Source organism: Ornithorhynchus anatinus, chromosome 16 (assembly GCF_004115215.2).
Source record: "Ornithorhynchus anatinus isolate Pmale09 chromosome 16, mOrnAna1.pri.v4, whole genome shotgun sequence".
Lineage (NCBI taxonomy): Eukaryota > Metazoa > Chordata > Mammalia > Monotremata > Ornithorhynchidae > Ornithorhynchus > Ornithorhynchus anatinus.
This window is the reverse complement of record NC_041743.1, coordinates 44,335,480-44,354,960: the sequence shown is the minus strand read 5'-3', so window position 1 is coordinate 44,354,960 and position 19,481 is coordinate 44,335,480. Positions and strand designations below refer to the sequence as shown.

The following is a 19,481-nucleotide window of genomic DNA, read 5'->3' as shown; positions in this document are numbered from 1 at the left end:
AGCTCTGCCACTTGTGTGCTGTGTGACTTCGGCTGAGTCACTTCACAGCTCGGTGCCTCAGTTATCTCATCTGTAAAATGGGGATTGAGACTGGGAGCCCTACGTGGGACAGGGACAGTGTCCAGCCCGTATTGTTTGTGGCCACCCCGGTACTTAGTACAGGGCTCGGCACCCAGTAAGCGCTTAACAAATACCACGGTGATTCTTATCAAACGGGGGTCCAAGGGGCTTCGGCCTGGGATCTGGTCGGCCAAAGTCGAGCCGCCCGGCCTGGTTCTTGGGGTCGCCCTGCCCCCAGGCTTGGCTTCTCTGGCCCGGGTTCAGTACCCCAGAGGGGCAGCTGCCATCTGGCTGGGGGAGGGGGTTGGTTCCAACGAGCGGAGAAGCAGGGGGTGGGGGGGGAGGTGGGAGAGACGATGATGGCATTTGTTAAGCGCTTACTACGTGCCAAGCACTGCTCTAAGCGCTGGGATAGATAGGAGGTAATCAGCTTGTCCCACGTGGGGCTCACAGTCTTCACCCCCATTTTCCAGATGAGCTAACTGAGGCGCAGAGAAGTGACTCGCCCAGAGTCTCACAGCCGACAAGTGGCGGAGCCGGGCTTAGAACCCACGACCTGCGACTCCCAAGCCCGGGCTCCTTCCACTAAGCCATGCTGCTTCTAAGAGAGATCTCTGCCTCGGTTCACTGTCCTATTGGCCTCTCCCAAGCTCTTAATACAGTGCTCCGCACACAGCGAGCGCTCAATAAACACGATTGAACGATGGAATGTCCGTCTCCCCCAACCCCCCTCTAGACCGTGAGCTCGTTGTGGGTAGGGATTGTCTCTCTTTACTGCTGTATTGTACTCTTCCAAGCGCTTAATGCAGTGCTCTGCGCACAGCTGTGTGGTGGGCAAGTCACTTCGCTTCTCTGTGCCTCAGTGACCTCATCTGTAAAATGGGGATGAAGACTGTGAGCCCCACGTGGGACATCCTGATTCCCCTGTGTCTACCCCAGCGCTTAGGACAGTGCTCGGCACATAGTAAGCGCTTAACAAAGACCAACATTATTATTATCACAGTAGGCGCTCAATAAATACAACTGAATGAATGAATGAATGCCTCTCCTCTTCCCTCCCTCCCTCTTATTGCCCCGAGCATCGGTCCCTGCTGCCCCCTAACGGTCATAATGAGCATCGCCGCCCGGGGCTCGGGGCAAATGCGGGGAGGGTCCATCGGGGATGGGGGGGGGGGGTCGGATTAGAGATAATAATAAGAAGAATGTAATAATATTAGTGTTGGTATTTGTTAAGCCCTTACCGAGCACTGTTCTAAGCGCTGGGGGAGATCCAGGGTCATCAGGTTGTCCCCCCCCCCGTGAGGGTCCCAGTCTTCAGCCCCATTTTACAGACGAGGGAACTGAGGCCCGGAGAAGTCAAGTGACTCGCCCACAGTCACCCAGCTGACAGGTGGCAGGGCCGGGATTCAAACCCATGACCTCTGGCTCCCAAGCCCGGGCTCTTTCCACTGAGCCACGCTGCTTCTCGAAGAGATCGCAGGGAGAACTCGAGGCCAAAAGGGGAGTTGGACCCCTTCGCCCCGGCCCTTTTTTTTTAAAAAAAAAATTATGGTATATGATAATAATAATAATGTTGGTATTTGTCAAGCGTTTACTATGTGCAGAGCACTGTTCTAAGCGCTGGGGGAGATACAGGGGAATCAGGTTGTCCATGTGAGGCTCACACTTAGTCCCCATTTTACAGATGAGGTAACTGAGGCACCGACAAGTGAAGTGACCTGCCCACAGTCACACAGCTGGCAACTGGCAGAGCCGAGATTCGAACCCCTGACCTCTGACTCCCAAGCCCGGGCTCTTGCCACTGAGCCACGCTGCTTCAAGTGCTTACTCTGTGCCAAGCACTCTGCCACTTGTCAGCTGGGTGACTGTGGGCAAGTCACTTCACTTCTCTGTGCCTCAGTGACCTCATCTGTAAAATGGGGATGAAGACTGTGAGCCCCACGTGGGACAACTTGATTCCCCTGTGTCTACCCCAGCGCTTAGAACAGTGCCCTGCACATAGTAAGCGCTTAACAAATATCAACGTTATTATTATTATTATACAAGGTAATCAGGTTGGACACGATCCCCATCCCGCATGGGGCTCACAGGCTTCATCCCTATTTTCCGGATGAGAGAACTGAGGCCCAAAGAGGTGAAGTGACTCAGTCAGTGGTATTTATTGAGCGCTTACTATGTGCAGAGCAAGGTCACACAGCAGTCGAGAGGAGGAGTAGCGATTGGAACCCAGATCCTTCTTACTCCCGGTCCCGTGCTCTATCCGCTAATAATAATGCTGGCCTTTGTTAAGCGCTTACTATGTGCAGAGCACTGTTCTAAGCACTGGGGTAGATACCGGGTCATCAGGTTGTCCCACACGAGGCTCACAGTCTTACCCCCATTTTCCAGATGAGGGAACGGAGGCCCAGAGAAGTGAAGTGACTCGCCCACGGTCACACAGCTGCCAAGTGGCAGAGCCGGGATTCGAACTCATGACCTCCGACTCCCAAGCCCGGGCTCTTTCCACTGAGCCACGCTGCCTCGCACAAGGCCTTCACCGGGCCCTGGCGGGAGGGGGAGAGCGGAAAAGGGGAGAGGGAAGCAGGAGGCCGGAGACGGGGAGGCGACCGGGAAGTGGGGAGGGAGTCCCCGGCTGCTTTCTAGGCCGGAGCTGTCGGACTCAGTTGGTATTTGAGTGCTTACTCTGTGCCAAGCACTGATCTAAGCGCTGGGGTGGATACGAGCAAATCGGGTGGGACGCAGTCCCCGTCCCAAGTGGGGCTCACGGTCTTCATCCCCGTTTTACAGATGAGGTCACCGAGGCCCAGAGAAGCGAAGTGACTTGCCGAAGGTGACCCAGCAGACGGGTGGCGGGGCCGGGATCAGAACCCGGGTCCTTCTGACTCCCAGGCCCGGGCTCTATCGCTCCCAGTCAGCTCAGTGCAAAGAGCCCGGGCTTGGGAGTCAGAGGTCATGGGTTCGAATCGCGCCTCTGCCACTTAGCTGTGTGACGGTGGGCCAGTCACTTCACTTCTCGGTCCCTCAGTTACCTCATCTGGAAAATGGGGATGAAGACCGGGAGCCTCCCGGGGGACGGCCCGATGACCCTGGATCTCCCCCAGCGCTCAGAGCAGGGCTCAGCACAGAGGAAGCGCTTAACGAACGCCGACGTTATTATCTGTAAAATGGGGACGAAGAGCGGGAGCCTCCCGGGGGACGGCCCGATGACCCTGGATCCCCCCCAGCGCTCGGAGCAGGGCTCAGCACAGAGGAAGCGCTTAACGAATACCGACGTTACACTGGGCCACGGTGCTCACTAGGGAGCAGGTGGCAACTCCTGGGAATGGGGGTGGGCGACCTTTGGTCCTGTTTGCTGTGCAAACGCGCCCGGGTGTGGGGAAGCTGACGGGGCCGGGCCCAGGCCCCCGCCCAGAGGCCCGGGAGCCCCAGCCGCGGGAAACCGAGTCAGGGACCGGACGTCCAGCCTCCGCACCTCGACCCCCACCATGGGCGAGAGGGCCGGGACTCTTGGGGGACGCCTCTCTCGCCTCTTCTCCCGGAGCGAGGCCAACCCGGCAGCCCCGGCGGGCCGGGAGAGGGGCCGGACCCGCGGCCGGAAGGAACCGGAGCAGTCCAGATCTCTGGACAGGTGCGGCTCAGGGCGTCTGGGTCCGCGGGGGGGGGGGGGGGGTCGGGTGGCCGGCGGGCATCCGAACCGTTCGTCCAGTAGTATTTATTGAGCGCTTACTGTGTGCAGAGCACTGGACTACGCGCGACGGATACAGTCCCTGCCCACCGACGGGCTTACGGTCTAAACCACCTCGTTCTCTCCGCGGCACAAGCAGACGGAGCGAGGGCCCGCGAGGCAGAAGGTTGTGGGTTTTTATGGTTTTTTCAAAAATGGTATTTGTTAAACCCTCACTATGTGCCGAACGCCGTTCTAAACACCGGGGTAGAGTCAAGGTAATCCGGTTGGACACAGTCCCTGCCCCACGAGGGGACTCGCAGTCTTAATCCCCATTTTACAGACGAGGTCACTGGTTCCGGCCCTGCAAGCCACTCAGCTTCTCTGGGCCTCAGTGACCTCCCCTGTAAAATGGGGCTTAAGACCGGGAGCCCCACGTGAGACAGTCTGATTACCTTGATTCGACCCCAGTGCTTAGAATAGCGTTTGGCACTTAGCACAGTGCTCTGCCCACAGTAAGCGCTCGATAAATGCGACCGAATGAACACAGTAAGCGCTTAACTAATGCCATAATCATTACTCTACTCTGGGCCTCGGTTCCCTCATCTGTAAGAGAAGCGGCGGGGCTCAGTGGAAAGAGCCCGGGCTTGGGAGCCAGAGGTCATGGGTTCGAATCCCGCCTCTGCCCCTGGGCAGCTGTGTGGCCGTGGGCGAGTCGCTTCAGTTCTCTGGGCCTCAGTGACCTCATGTGGAAAATGGGGATGAAGTGTGAGCCTCACGTGGGACCACCTGATGACCCTGTATCTCCCCCAGCGCTTAGAACAGTGCCCGGCCCATAGGAAGCGCTTAACAGACACCAACGTCATTATTATTATTATTCCGCTCAAGCTTTCGAAATTTCAATCGCCTATAGACGGTAAAAGTTGTCCGTATGGGGTGAGGGCACGTTCTTTGGAGACTGTTCTCGATTAGACTGTGAGCCCGTCGGTGGGCAGGGACCGTCTCTGTTGCCGATTTGTCCATTCCCAGCGCTTAGCACAGCGCTCTGCACATAGTAAGCGCTCAATAAATACTATCGGATGAATGAATGACCTGCACGTAGTAAGCGCTTAACGGACACCAACATTATCATTATAAAAAGAGGGATCGAGACCGTGTGCCCCTCGTGGGACAGGGACTGCGTCCAACCCTACCCGCTTGTGCCCACCCCAGCGCTTAGTACAGTGCCCGGCACAAAGTAACCGCTTAAATACCCAGATTATTATTAGTCTGGGACCACAGGTGAGGCTCAAACCCGGGGCAGTTTCCAGGAACCTTGGACGAAGGCCTTGGTCGTTGGGCCTCCGGGTCGAGACGCCGCAGGGCCCGGGGGATAGAGCAGGGGCCTGGGAGTCAGAAGGTCGTAGGTTCTAATCCCGGCTCTGCCACCTGTCTGCCGGGTGTCCTTGGGCAAGTCCCTTTACGGGGGAGCAGCGTGGCCCAGTGGAAAGAGCACGGGCCCCGGAGTCAGAGGTCCTGGGTTCGAATCCCGGCTCGGCCACTTGTCAGCCACTTCACTTCTCGGTGCCTCAGTTCCCTCCTCTGTAAAATGGGGATGAAGACGGTGAGCCCCACGTGGGACAACCTGATTCCCCCGTGTCTCCCCCAGCGCTTAGAACGGTGCTCGGCACACAGTAAGCGCTTAACGGACACCGGCATTATTATTATTGTTATATCTCGTCTGTGCCTCGGTCACCTCGTCTGTAAAACGGGGATGGAGACTGGGAGCCCGAAGCCCGAAGAGAAGCAGCGTGGCTCAGTGGAAAGAGCCCGGACTTGGGAGTCGGAGGTCACGGGTTCGAATCCCGGCTCCGCCACTTGACGGCCGGGTGACTGCGGGCAGGTCGCTTCGCTTCTCGGTGCCCCAGTTCCCTCATCTGGCAAATGGGGATTAACCGGGAGCCTCACGTGGGACGACCTGCTGACCCTCTATCTCCCCCAGCGCTTAGGACGGTGCTCGGCACATAGTAAGCGCTTAACAGACACCAACATTATTATTACCGTTAAAGCGGGCCAGGGACCGCGCCCCACCCAATTATCCTGTATCTACCCCAGCGTTTAGAACAGTGCCTGGCACCTAATAAGCACTTAACAAATACCACTATCATCATCGCCGTTACCTGGGTGTCTGGGGAGAGGTTCGGGGTGGGATCTGGGAGGGCGTCTGCGGGGGGTCGGTGGCGGCTGCCAATTTGTTCGGATTTTCTCACCCGCACCGGCCGCCGTCCATCAGCCGCCCGCACCCCGGCCCCGGGGCCGGACCACGCGTGGGCGGTGCGGGAAAGGGGGCGTGGACACGAAAGGACCATGTGGGGAAGGCCGCGTGCCTTGGCGGAAAGGGGTCAGAGGTCGTGGGTTCTAATCCCCCCCCCCCCCCCCGCCTCTTAATAATAATGATAATGTTGGTATTTGTTAAGCGCTTACGATGTGCCGGGCACTGTTCTAAGCGCTGGGGGAGATACGGGGGAATCAGGGTGTCCCACGTGGGGCTCACAGTCTTCATCCCCATTTTCCAGAGGAGGGAACTGAGGCACAGAGAAGTGAAGTGACTCGCCCACAGTCACCCAGCTGACAAGTGGCGGAGCCGGGATTCGAACCCATGACCTCTGACTCCCAAGCCCGGGCTCTTTCCACAGAGCCACACAACTTGGCAGCTCTGTGACCGGGGGCCAGTCACTTCGCTTCTCCGGGCCTCAGTTACCTCATCTGGAAAATGGGGATGAAGACTGTGCCCCCCCCCCCCCCCCCCACGTGGGACAGCCTGATTACCCTGTATAATAATAATAATGTTGGTAGTTGTTAAGCGCTTCCTATGTGCAGAGCACTGTTCTAAGCGCTGGGGTAGACACAGGGGAATCAGGTTGTCCCACGTGGGGCTCACAGTCTTAATCCCCATTTTACAGATGAGGGAACTGAGGCACAGAGAAGTGAAGTGACTCGCCCACCGTCACCCAGCTGACCAGGGGCAGAGCCGGGATTCGAACCCATGACCTCTGACTCCCAAGCCCGGGCTCTTTCCACTGAGCCGTGCTGCTTCCTGCCCCTCGTCAGCGGTGTGACTGTGGGCGAGTCACTTCACTTCTCTGTGCCTCAGTTCCCTCATCTGTAAAATGGGGGTGAAGACTGCGGGCCTCGCGTGGGACAACCTCATTCCCCTGTATCTACCCCAGCGCTTAGAACAGTGCTGTGCACGTAGTAAGCGTTTAACAAATACCAACGTTATCATTATCTCCCCCAGCGCTTAGAACAGTGCTCTGCACATAGTAAGCGCTTAACAGATACCAACATTATTACCCAGCTCTGCCACTTGTCAGCTGTGTGACTGGGGGCAAGTCACTTGACTTCTCTGGGCCTCAGTGACCTCATCTGTAAAACGGGGATTAAGACGGCGAGCCCCAAGTGGGACCACCTGATTCCCTCGTATCTCCCCCAGCGCTTAGGACAGTGCTCTGCCCATAGTAACCGCTTAACAAATACCAACGTTATTATTGTTATTCTCTGTGCCTCAGTGACCTCATCTGTAAAATGGGCATTAAGACGGTGAGCCCCACGCGGGACCACCTGATGACCTTGTATCCTCCCCAGCGCTTAGAACAGTGCTTGGCACAGCGTAAGCGCTTACCAAATGCCATCGTTATTATTCTTATTTTCCAGATGAGGTCACTGAGGCGCAGAGAAGTGAAGTGACTTGCCCAAAGTCACGCAGCAGACGAGGGGAGGAGTGGGGATTAGAACCCATGACCTTTTGACTCCCAAGCCCGGGGCGGGGGCGGGGCCGCGGAGAGAGAACGAGTGCAGGGCGAGGCCGCGAGGGGGCGCTGTGGAGCAGGAAGGAGCAGGGCGGGGCGGCCAGGAGGGGGCGTGGTGGAGCGGGGGTCGTTCCGAGGGAAGCAGGGTGGCCTAGTGGTTAGAACCTCGGCCTGGGGGTCAGAAGGACCTGGGTTCTAATCTCCACTCCTCCCCTTGTCTGCTGCGTGACTTTGGGCAAGTCACTTCTCTGCACCTCAGTGACCTCATCGGTAAAATGGGGACTGAGACTGTGAGCCCCACGTGGGACGGGGACTGTGTCCAGCCCGATTTGCTTAGGGGCTGTCTCTATCTGTTCCCCATTTGTCCATTCCAAGCGCTTAGTACAGTGCTCTGCACATAGTAAGCGCTCAATAAATACTATTGAATGAATTTGCCTGTATCCTCGCTAACGCTCAGTAGAGTGCCTGGCCCATAGTAAGCGTTTAACAGATGCCATAATTAAGCAGCCCGGCCCAGTGGAAAGAGCCCGGGCTGGAGAGTCGGAGGGCATGGGTTCGAATCCCGGCTCCGCCACTCGTCGGTTATGTGAGCGGGGGCAAGTCACTTCACTTTTCTGGGGCTCAGTGACCTCATCTGTAAAATGGGAATGAAGACTGTGAGCCTCACGTGGGCCAACCTGATGACGCTGTATCTCCCCCAGCGCTCAGAACAGTGCCCTGCACATAGTAAGCGCTTAACGAATACCAACGTAGTAGTAATAGTAATAGTATTATTTATTATTCAGTCCTACCCAGCCCTGTCCCCTCATGGCCACACCCCATTTTCCCACCCCATCCTCTCAAGTAGAAAAAGCGCAGGCTTGGGAGTCAGAGGTCGTGGGTTCTCATCTTGGCTCTGCCACTTGAGTGCTGTGTGACCTTGGGCAAATAATAATAATAATAATAATGTTGGCATTTGTTAAGTGCTTACTATGTGCCAAGCACTCACTGTTCTAAGCACTGGGGGAGATACAAGGTCATCAGGTTGTCCCCCATGGGGCTCCCAGTCTTCATCCCCCTTCTACAGATGAGGGAACTGAGGCGCGGAGAAGTGAAGTGACTCGCCCAAAGTCACACAGCCGACAAGTGGCAGAGCCGGGATTAGAACCCACGACCTCTGACTTCCAAGGCTACGCTCCTTCCACTGAGCCGCGCTGCTCCTCCGAAGTGAAATCACTTCGCTTCTCTGGGGCTCAGTTCCCTCATCTGTAAAATGGGGATGAAGACTGCCAGCCTCGTGTGGGACAGGGACCGCGTCCACCCTGATGATCTTGTATCTTCCCCAGTGCTTAGAACAGTGCCTGCCACATAGTATAGTAAGTGCCCTTACTGTAATACCATATAAATAATAATACCAGAACATACCAAATACCAAATAATACCTAATACCATAATAATAATAACAATTATATTAGTATAAGATACAATAATAGCAGTGACGTTTATTAAGCACTTTCTAGGTCCCAGGCACTGTACCAAGCGCCGGGGTGGATACAAACGAATCCGGTTGGACACAGTCCCTGTCTCAGGTGGCGCTCGCATTCTCAAGCCCCATTTTACAGATGAGGGAACTGAGGCTCGGACTTGCCCAGGGTCACACAGCAGACAAGGGGCAGAACCGGGATTGGAACTCTTGACCTTCGGACTCCCAGGCCCGTGCTCCATCCACCAAGCCACGCTTATAACCCATTACAATGTATATAACTGATCTACTATTCTTTTTCCGAGAGACAGGGCGGCCAGTCAGCAGGGTGGAGAATTGACGGTGCAGTTGGAGTTTGGAAGCTGTAGTTCCGGCCCCGGCTGGGGGCTGAGTCAGCCCGGGAGCCGGGGGAAAGAGGCGGGGGGCAGTAGGAGGGGACTGGGGTTGGGAGAACATTGAAATCTGCCGACAGGCGGGTGCGGCTTTCTCACGGCTCCTCCGTGGGAAGTGAGGGCACAGTCTCCACCCCGGCCTCCTGACCTGGCACTGGCTCTGGGGAAAGGAATGAGGGGGCTCCAGGGCCGGCCCCTTCCCCCGGGACTGAGCCTCCGCTGCTCTGGGGGTCCGGAAGACTCACTCAGAAAAGCCGAGTGGCCTAGCGGATAGAGCATGGGCCTGGGGGTCAGAAAGACCTGGGTTTCAATCCCGGCTCCACCACTTGCCTGCTGGGTGACCTTGAGCAAGTCACTTCACTTCTCTGGGCCTCATTTACTTCCCTTGTAAAATGGGGATTAAGACTGAGAGCCCCATGGGGGACAGGGACCGTGTCCAAACTGATTAGCTGGTATTTACGTCAACCCTGTAAGCTCGTTGCGGACAGGGAATGTGTCCGTTTATTGTTCACTGAACTCTCCCAAAAGCTTAGTCCAGTGCTTTGCACATAGAAAGTGCTCAATAAACATGATTGAATGAATGACCCGTAGTAAGCAGTTAAATATTATCATTATTATTAATAAGCAACATCAGTCATTCAGGGCAAAGCCGTTCAATCCAAGACTGGACCTATCCGGCAGATCGTCCATGCGACTAAATTCCCCTGCTGGTTGTACTGGGCGGGGCCCAGTGTCCATACCTCTGAGGTCCTCCCATCCTGGAAGAGGCTCTGGCCTGGATTTGGGCTTGCCCCATCCCGTCCCCCTAAGTCCGATCCATCCCTGACCCTCAGCAAGTGAGGTTGTGTGTTGTGGGGAGAGGCTTGTTGAGACGGCGGAAGAGCTGGAGGAGGAGCTTGGTAGATCCATCCCTGGCTGTCCGCTAGCTCCCCCGCAACCAGCGGCCGAACCCCTGGACCTCTGTCTTCGCCGGCCAGTCGATCGATCGATCGGATTTACTGAGCGCTTACTGGGTGCAGAGCACTGTACTAAGCGCTCGGGAGAGCACGATATGAGAGTTGGTAGACATTCCCTGCTCACAGTGAGTTTACGGTCTAGAGTGGGGAGACAGATATTACTATAATTAAATAAATGACAAATTATGAACATCAGTGCCGTGGGGCTGAGGGGTGAATAAACGGGACATATCCAAAGGGAGCGGCAGAAGAGGAAATGAGGGCTCAGTCAGGGAAGGTCTCTTGGAGATGTGGTTTTAATGAGGTTTGGAAGGTTGGGAGAGTGATCATACAGTGATCACAGTCAGTCATATGTATTGAGTTCTTAGCGTGTGCTGAGCGTTGTATTAAGTCTTTGGGAGAGTACAACGTGATAGACACATTCTCTGCCCGCAACGAGCTTACAGTCTAGAGGAGGAGTCCGACATTAATATTATTGTTGTATTGTACTTTCCCAAGGGCTTAGTACAGTGCTCTGCGTACAATAAGCGCTCAATAAATAAGATTGAATGAATGATCGAATGAAACAGTAAAAGTACAACTGTGGACACAAGTGCTATGGGGCAGGGAGGGAGGGAGGGACCAGGTCAGGGCTCTGGTTCTGACCGCTCCTCTCCCCGTAGGCCGAAACAGAGGAATCTGGTTCCCAGGCGTGGGCAGAGTTGCCCAGATCTACCCGGAAGCAGCCGGAAGGTAGGAGGAGGGGGCCCCGGCGGAGGTGGTCTGAGGGAGGCTGGTCTCTCCTAAGATGTCCATGAATTCCCTCCCCGCCGCCCCTTGCTCCCTATTATCCCGAGGCAGACGCAGCAGCGATGCCCTCTGCAGCCCCGCGAAGGCGCCCCTTGGTCTTCCCACTTTGCCCCTTGGTGCTTGGATCCCTGGAAGCGGGATGGTTCCAACCTTTTAACCACCCTGGGGAAGAGGGCAAATGATGATGGCATTTGTTAAGCGCTTACTACGTGCAAAGCACTGTTCTAAGCGCTGGAGAGGATACAAGTTGATCAGGCTGTCCCACATGGGGCTCTCGGTCTTAATCCCCACTTAGAGATGAGGGTACTGAGGCACAGAGAAGAAGTTAACAAGTGACTTGCCCAAAGTCACACAGCTGACAAGCGGCTGAGTCGGGTTTTGAACCCATGACTTCTGACTCTTAAGCCCGTGCTCTTTCCACTGAGCCACGCTGCTTCTCTAATGCCCATTCCACAGTTGGAAAAAATGAGGCAGAGCAGGAGAAGGGCAGCTCCCACCGTGACGTCAAAGTGCTCTGGGAGGAGACTCGCATCGGCCTAGACCTGTCCTCATCAGACGTGCCACACCTCTCCCCATATTCAAATCCCCGGGTAAATCTCACCTCCTCCAACAAGCCTTCCCCGATTGCTCCCCCAGCACCCTGCGCCATAGCATTCCTTGGGCAATCTTTAGCCCTTATTAACTTATTTTCACCGTCCTTAGCCCTCAAGTATATGTGCCTGTTTGATTTACTTATTTTGATTTTACTACTTGTTTGCCTCCCCGGTTGGATTATGGGCTCCTTGTGGGTAGGGGACATGTCACTTGGTTTAATTATTCTGTATTTCCCAAGTGCTTAGTACAGTGCGCTAAATGGGATGATAAAGGCGGCTACTAGTCGTCAAACGGCAGGGACTGTCACTATCTGTTGCCGACTTGTTCATTCCAAGCGCTTAGTACAGTGGTCTGCACATAGTAAGCACTCAATAAATACTATTGAATGAACGAATGAATACTACTGTTTCTCCTACTACAATTATTATTATGGTAGTAATAATAATGAATAATTATGGTATTTGTTAAGCGTTTACTATGTGCAGAGCACTGTTCTAAGCGCGGGGTAGTAATAATAATAATAATAATAATGTTGGTATTTGTTAAGCGCTTACTATGTGCCGAGCACTGTTCTAAGCGCTGGGGTAGACATAGGGGAATCGGGTTGTCCCACGTGGGGCTCACAGTCTTCATCCCCATTTTACAGATGAGGGAACTGAGGCACAGAGAAGTTAAGTGACTTGCCCACAGTCACACAGCCGACAAGTGGCAGAGCTGGGATTCGAACTCATGAGCCCTGACTCCAAAGCCTGTGCTCTTTCCACTGAGCCACGCTGCTTCTCATAATAATAATAATAATACAGTAATACTATACTATATAGTATACAGAGAAGCAGCGTGGCTCAGTGGAAAGAGCACGGGCTTGGGAGTCAGAGATGATGGGTTCTAATTCCGGCTCTGCCGCTTGTCGGCTGTGTGACCTTGGGCAAGTCATTTCACTTCCTCTGTTGCCTCAGTTACCTCATCTGTAAAATGGGGGTGAAGACCATGAGCCCTACGTGGGACAACCTGATGACCTCGTATTTACCCCAGTGCTTGGCACATAGTAAGCGCTTAACAAATACCAACATTATTATTATATAGTAGAGTAGCTACTACTCTGACCCCTACTGCTACTATTTCTATTATTATTACTACTATAGTTATTACCACTAATATTATTATTCTTATTACCATAGCTACCACTATTACTATTATTTCTACTATTCCTACTAGTCTCAAGTGCCATCGAGTCGCTTCCGACTCATAGCGACTCCACGGATATACTTTTTCCAGAACGCCCCGTCCAAAATCCGCAACCTTTCTAACGGTCCTCCCGTTGTCGTCGTTACGGTCCCTCCCCATCTAGCTGCCGGTTCTGCCTCTTCCACGGTTTTCCCTGGACTTTTCCTAGCATGAGTGTCTTCTCCAGAGAATTCGTCCTCCCGATTACGTGTCCAAAATCTGCTAAACTAAGTCGAGTCATTTGGCTTTCCGAAAACCACTTTGGATTAATTTGCTCTAAAATCCACTTGTTTGACCTTCGGGCAGTCCATGGTGTAAGCGGAAGCCTTCTCCAACACCACGTTTCAAAAGAGCCGATGTTCTTTCCGTTTTTTCACCGTCCAGCTTTCGGATTTACTTCTACTGTTATTATTGCTAAGACTACGACTATGGTCTATACTAATGGGTCTGTTTATTGTTGTGCTGTACTCTCCCACGGGCTTAGTACCACAGTGCTCTGCGCACAGTAAGTGCTCAGTAAGTACGACTGACTCATACTAATACTCCTGTTATGACTAGTACTACTAGTATTATTACTTCTACTACCACCGACCACCACTACCACGACTCCTTCTTGCCCTCCTCTTACATGCGGCTCCCGTTGGGGCTGTGGCTCAGAGGGGGAGGGTGGGCGTGAGGTTGGGGTGGGGGTGGTGGTCTGGAGCCCGGGGTGGCCCTCGGAGGGGGACGGTTTCTCCTGCCCCGGCCCCGGGAAGGTGGGGAGGAGAAGCGTGGCCCACCCCGGCCTTGTCTTCTCCCTCCCCCGAAACGGCCATGACTTCTGGGTTATCCAGGGGGATGGGCCGGGACCCCTGACTGGAGCCTCTGCGTTACCATGGCGATAAGCCCCCTTCTAGCCTGGAAACTCTTTGTGGGCAGGGAATGTATCCGTTACATTCTTATATCGTCCTCTCCCAAGCGCTCAGTACAGTGCTCTGCTCACATTAAGCTCTCAATAAATACAATTGATCGATTGATTGAATAGCAGCGGTCCTTCTTCCCAATCCCACTCTAGGAGCTCCGGGTCCAGCCGTGACCCCTTTTCTTTCCTTTCCTCTCTTCATTCATTCATTCAATCGTACTCACTGAGCGCTTACTGTGTGCAAAGCACTGAACTAAGCGATAGGGAGAGTTCAATACAACAATAAACAGGCACATTCCCTGTTCTCTGAACCCTGAACCAGCCCCCAGAGTTCGGTCTGAGCCTCGCCCCCGGGGAATCTTCGGGCCCCTGTTCAGGGACGCCAGGCTGAGCTGAAGTGATAGGCACCTCCAACTCCTAACAACGACAGCGGTAACAAAACAACAACTACAGCGTCAACCACGTGGGTGACTCACCTCCCTCCCGGGTCATCAGAGTGGATGATGGACAGCCGGAGAGCTGGGGCGGGGGTCGTTACACAGACACGTTGACACTCTGATCTCCTCTCTGGCTTGGGCCCTTAATAATAATAATAATAATAATACTGTTGGTATTTGTTAAGCGCTTACTATATGCCAAGCACTGTTCTAAAGCACTGGGGTAGATACAGGGTCATCAGGTTGTCCCACTTGGGGCTCACAGTCTTAGTCCCCATTTTACAGATGAGGTAATTGAGGCACAGAGGAGTTGAGTGACTTGCCCAAAGTCACACAGCTGACAAGTGGCAGAGCCGGGATTAGAACCCATGACCTCTGACTCCTAAACCTGTGCTCTTTCCAATGAGCCACGCTGCCCTTCCTCGCAGGGGGTGGCCGGGGATGACCCAGGGCTGCCAGTAATGAGGGCACGGAACTTGGCACTGTTCAATAAATGCTGCCCTGTTCATTCATTCATTCAATCAATCGTATTTATTGAGCGCTTACTGTGTGCAGAGCACTGTACTAAGCGCTTGGGAAAGTACCTTTTATTATTATTATTATTATTATTACTGTTAAGTGCCATTGAGTCGTTTCCGATTCAGAGCGACTCCATGGATATACTTTCTCCAGAACGTCCCGTCCTCTGCTATAATCCACAACCTTTCCAACGGTTCTTCCGTTTTCACTGTCATGGTCTCCATCTATCTAGCTGCCGGTCTGCCCCTTCCACGTTTTCCCTGGACTTTTCCTAGCATGAGTGTCTTCTCCAGAGAATTAGTCTTCCCGATTACATGTCCAAAATATGCTAATCTAAGTCGAGTCATCTGGCCTTCCAAAGACCAGTTGGGTTAAATTTTCTCCAGAATCCATTCGTTTGTTTTTTTTGGGCAGCGCAAGGTATTCGCAAAAGCCTTCTTCAACGCCACATTTCAAAAGAATCGATGTTCTTTCTATCCTGTTTTTTAACGGAACAATAAACAGGGACATTCCCCGCCCAGACGAGCTTACAGTCTGGTGGGGGCGGTGGAGACAGTCATCAGTGCTGAATTGTACATTCCAAGTGCTTAGTACAGTGCTCCGCACATAGTAAGCGCTCAATAAATACTATCGAATGGAATGAATGCAAATAAATAAAATGACAGATAGGTATAGAAGTCCCGGGAGGCTGGGAGGGGGGAAGAGCAAAGAGAGCAAGTCAGGGCGACGACACAGAAGAGAGGGGGAGATGAGAAGCGGGGCTTAGTCAGGGAAGATTTCTTGGAGGAGATGGGCCTTCAGTAAGGCTATGAAGCCTGGGGAGAGTCACTGTTACTCTACTACTTTCTACTCCCACTGCTGCTAGTCCCTTGGCCCTATTTTTATTTTTAAGACCTGACCAGTGGTCCAGACCGGGCTGACATCGCTGCTCCTGGGCTGACCCGGCCTACCTGGGCGACTCAGGGGGTCCCCGCGAAGCTCTTCGCTCTCTGCCTATCCACTCTACCTGCCATCCGGTACCCCTCTCCCAAAGGCCTGTGAGGGCCCCCGCAACATCCCCGCGAGGTTCAGCATTCCCTTTGGGGTTTCGTGCCCCGCGCCCTCTTCCCCCCCTCCCCCAGCCTCCAGTTCCCCAGCACCGAGGCTCGGGGGGCCCTGAGGGTTCATTCATTCCATCGTATTTAGTAAACTCTCACTGTGTGCAGAGCACTGTACTGAGCTCTTGGGAAAGAGAAGCGGCCCGGCTCAGTGGAAAGAGCCCGGGGTGGGGAGTCAGGGGTCATGGGTTCTAACCCCGGCTCCGCCACTTGTCAGCTGTGTGACTTTGGGCAAGTCACTTCAGTTCCTTCATCTGTAAAATGGGGACTAAAGCTGTGAGCCCCACCGGGACAACCTGATCACCTTGCGCTTAGAAGAGCGCTTAGAACGGTGCTCGGCACATAGTGAGCGCTGAACAAATACCATCATTATTATTACAATAGAGCACCAAAGTGACAATCCCTGCCCACAACGAGCTCACCGTCTAGAGGGGGGTGTAGAGGGGGGTCTTTCCCCCTCCCCGGACCCCGGGTTCTCCATACGAGCCTCCCCTCTCCTCTCCCCAGGCTGGAAAGAGGAGCCGGTCGGAGGCGGACCTGCGGAGACGGTCTCTGAGTCGCTGGCTGGCCAGTCTGTGGCATCTGGCCGCCCCCCGGAGCCCCTCGAAGCCCGCCCAGCCCCTGGGGCGCCTGCAGAGGCCGGCGGTGGGCAGCACCTCGGACCTGGCCAGCCATGCCCGCTGCGCCCCCCGGGACCACCCGGCCCCGGAGTCCCCGACGTCCCCCGAGGTCGAGGGCCGCCCCGTGCTGGGCAGTGCCAGGGGGACCGCCGGACCCTTGGGCGGGGCGGGGGTCGGGCCGGCCTCGGGGGCTGGGGAGGGGGCGGAGGCGCCGTGGCAAGAACCTGCCGGACCAGGTCCTCGCCCCGCCGCCCCACAGGGATTCCAGGGCCGGGCCCGGATCCCGGGCAGCCCGCCTCCTCCCCGGGGACTCCGCCCCATCCCGGGGAGCCCTGCCGCCGCCCGGTGCCCCTGCCGGTGCCCGCGCCGGTGCCCGCACCGGTGCCCGCCGAGTGCGGACAGGCGCCAGGAGCGGCCGCGGCCTCGGCCCGGGGACTCCGGAGCAGCCGGTCCTGCCCAGCCCTCGGCAGAGCGCAGGTGAGTAGGGCAGGCCGGGGGCCGGGGGGCGGGGGGTCAGCCTGCCACTCCACCGGCCCCGGCACTTCATTCATTCGAGGACCGGATCCCTCCCCTCCTCCGGGGGCACCTCCCACGGCTGGGCACCCCGAGCCAGCCCACTCCCACCTCCTAGCACCACCTCGCCGGGAACCCTGCTTAGGGACCCGGAGTCGGGGGGGAGATGTGAGTTATCCAAGTCACCTGAAATGTCTCCCGTGCCACCGCAATGCCCTGGGAGATTGCCCCGGATTGAGAATCACGGGGGAGAGGGCGGAGGGGCAGGGGGTTGGTGAGATCGGGGGGCCGGGAAGGTCCACCCACCCAGCAGTACTCCTCATTCCCCTTCATTGGTTCATTCAGTCGTATTTATTGAGCGCTTACTTGGTGCAGAGCACTGTACTAGGCTCTTGGAAAGTACGATTCAGCAAGAGACAAACCCTGCCCATACTCAGCTCCCAGTGTAGAAAGGGGGATCCAGGCGCCCCTGGACTACCTGAGGTCCGGTTTCCGTGCCACCTGGCTCCGGCTCCTGGCCTGGTCTCCCACCCCCGTCAGCTCCTACCCCTGATCCGGCCCCGGAACGCTCGCCGTGTGACCCTGGGTGAATTGCTTCACCTCTCTGAGCCTCCAGTTGGCCCCGGAGTCAGAGGAGAGGCCCGTCCCAGGGCTTTGAGGAACTGGGGGTGCCCTTGCACCTGGAATAGGGAACAGGGGTTCCCCCGCCGCCAGCGGTGATCATCCACCGTTCATCCACCTCTCCCTGCCCCCTCTCCCACCCCAGGGCCGGAACCTCCGCCGGTGGGGCGGGGAGAGTGAAGCCGGTCCCGCCGGGGTGGGGGCCTGAGCCGACCCTCAGCAGGGGAGAGAGTGACTCGCCAGCTATTGGGCCCCCCCAGGGGTCAGGCGGTTGCGGGGGTCTGGGTGAGGGGGACAGGATCGGACCGAGGGCCTGGCGAAGTCGGTGGAGCCAGAGGGGAAATACTGGGGGGGCGAAGGGGGTCTTATAAAGGGTGGATGGGCTTGGAGGTGGTTGGGAGACCCAGGCCTGGGGTCTGACCCCTGGAAGCCTTCTTCTCCCTCCCCCAGCAGGGTCAGGAATGACTGTCAGGAATGACAGTAGTGCCCGCAGGAGGGGCTGGGTGGGGAGGCAAGCGGGTTTCTGTCCTGGGACTGGCAGCGTGGAGCAGGGTGTGTGTGTGGGTGGGTGTGAGTGTCTGTGTGTGTGTGTGTGTATGCCGCGGGGTGTCAGCTTTGGCCTTGCCTGTTGCTGGGGTGACTCACGGGTGAGTGGTGCAATCGCCGGACTCCATTCTCTCCCGCACCCCCGTCGGCCTCCACGCTCGTTTGTGCCATGAGCCTCTGGCCAGGCCCTCTCGGCTCCCCTGCCTCCTCCCTTTTTTTTGTTTTTTGTTTGGTGTTCACTAAGCGCTTCCTATATGCCAGGCACTAAAAACTGATAATGGGTTGGAAACAGTCCCTGTCCCACATGGGGCTCCCGGTCTTAATCCCCATTTTACAGATGAGGGAACTGAGGCACAGAGAAGTGAAGTGACTTACTCAAGGGCATACTGCAAATAAGTAGCAGAGTCAGGATTAGAACCCATGGCTTTCTGACTCCAATGCCTGAGCTCTATCCACTAAACCATGCTGCTTCCCTCCTCTTCCCTTGCCACTCCTGCCCAGTCTAGCTGGGATCACTGAGTAGCCCCCACCCCGCCGCCCCTTCCCAACCCACACAACAAGAGTTTCCTCCGTGTGGGCAGGGAACGTGTCTACCAACCCTTTTGTACTGGTCTCTCCTAAGTGCTTAGTTCAGTGCTCCTCACACAGTAAGCGCTCAATAAATACCAATGATTGACTGAGCTTCCCCCAGCGGGGAGAATCAGAGCACATCTGCATGCCATCTGCATGCCATCTGCATGTCACTTGCAAGCGTGGCCACAGCCAGACTGTCTGCTCTCTGTTGGTTTTATAGCCGGCTGCTCTCCGCGTCTGGGGGTGACCTCTCGGCCAGGGCTTCCGGGGCGCCCCCCTGCCCCTATCAGCCAGAATTGCCCCATTTCAGGGGTCTCTGGGGTGGTGGAGAGAATAGGAGGCACAGGCAGGGTAAGGCTGAGTTGCCGTCCACCCCGGAAAACTGCCCCTCATCCTTCTCCGGCTGCTTTCTCCTTTCTCTGATGGTGGTCATTCCTTCCCAGTCTCTGTGGAGGCCTTCTCGTCCCCTCTCACCCCCGGACTTGGGCTGGAACCCTCGGGGCTCCCCCCCAGCCGCAGCTTGAAAACCGTGGGGAGGCCCGAGGCCGGGCCCACTGGTGCCCCCTGCCCCGCCCCGTCCGGGGCCGGCGGTCTCGTCGGACTGGTAACTCGACGAGGCTGAGCTGCCTCAGCTTCCCTCCCTCCCAGCCCCTTTCATTACGGCCCCTAATAAAACACTGAGTCACAGGCCCTGGGTGACGGAACAGGACAAAGTCCTGGATCGG

The 19,481-nt window shown here is 55.9% G+C and overlaps 1 protein-coding gene across 1 annotated transcript; it reads left to right on the top strand.

The window, feature by feature from the left end:
* Positions 1 to 3,514: 3,514 nt before the first annotated feature.
* LOC114817170 (translation initiation factor IF-2-like) lies at positions 3,515 to 19,378 on the top strand. Its single transcript, XM_039914273.1, has 5 exons — positions 3,515 to 3,688; positions 10,985 to 11,054; positions 16,391 to 16,680; positions 16,763 to 16,980; positions 19,200 to 19,378. The coding sequence occupies exons 1-5, from the start codon at positions 3,546 to 3,548 to the stop codon at positions 19,376 to 19,378; spliced, it is 900 nt and encodes a 299-aa protein (XP_039770207.1). The 5' UTR covers positions 3,515 to 3,545.
* The last annotated feature ends 103 nt before the right edge of the window (positions 19,379 to 19,481 follow it).

Excerpts from the sequence above, each read along its gene's own strand:
- LOC114817170 (XM_039914273.1), top strand. The coding sequence starts at position 3,546 with ATGGGCGAGAGGGCCGGGACTCTTGGGGGACGCCTCTCTCGCCTCTTC. Across the intron at positions 16,681-16,762 it reads TTGGGCGGGGCGGGGGTCGG|GGATTCCAGGGCCGGGCCCG; the intron begins GCCGGCCTCGGG and ends GCCGCCCCACAG. Across the intron at positions 16,981-19,199 it reads CAGCCCTCGGCAGAGCGCAG|TCTCTGTGGAGGCCTTCTCG; the intron begins GTGAGTAGGGCA and ends ATTCCTTCCCAG.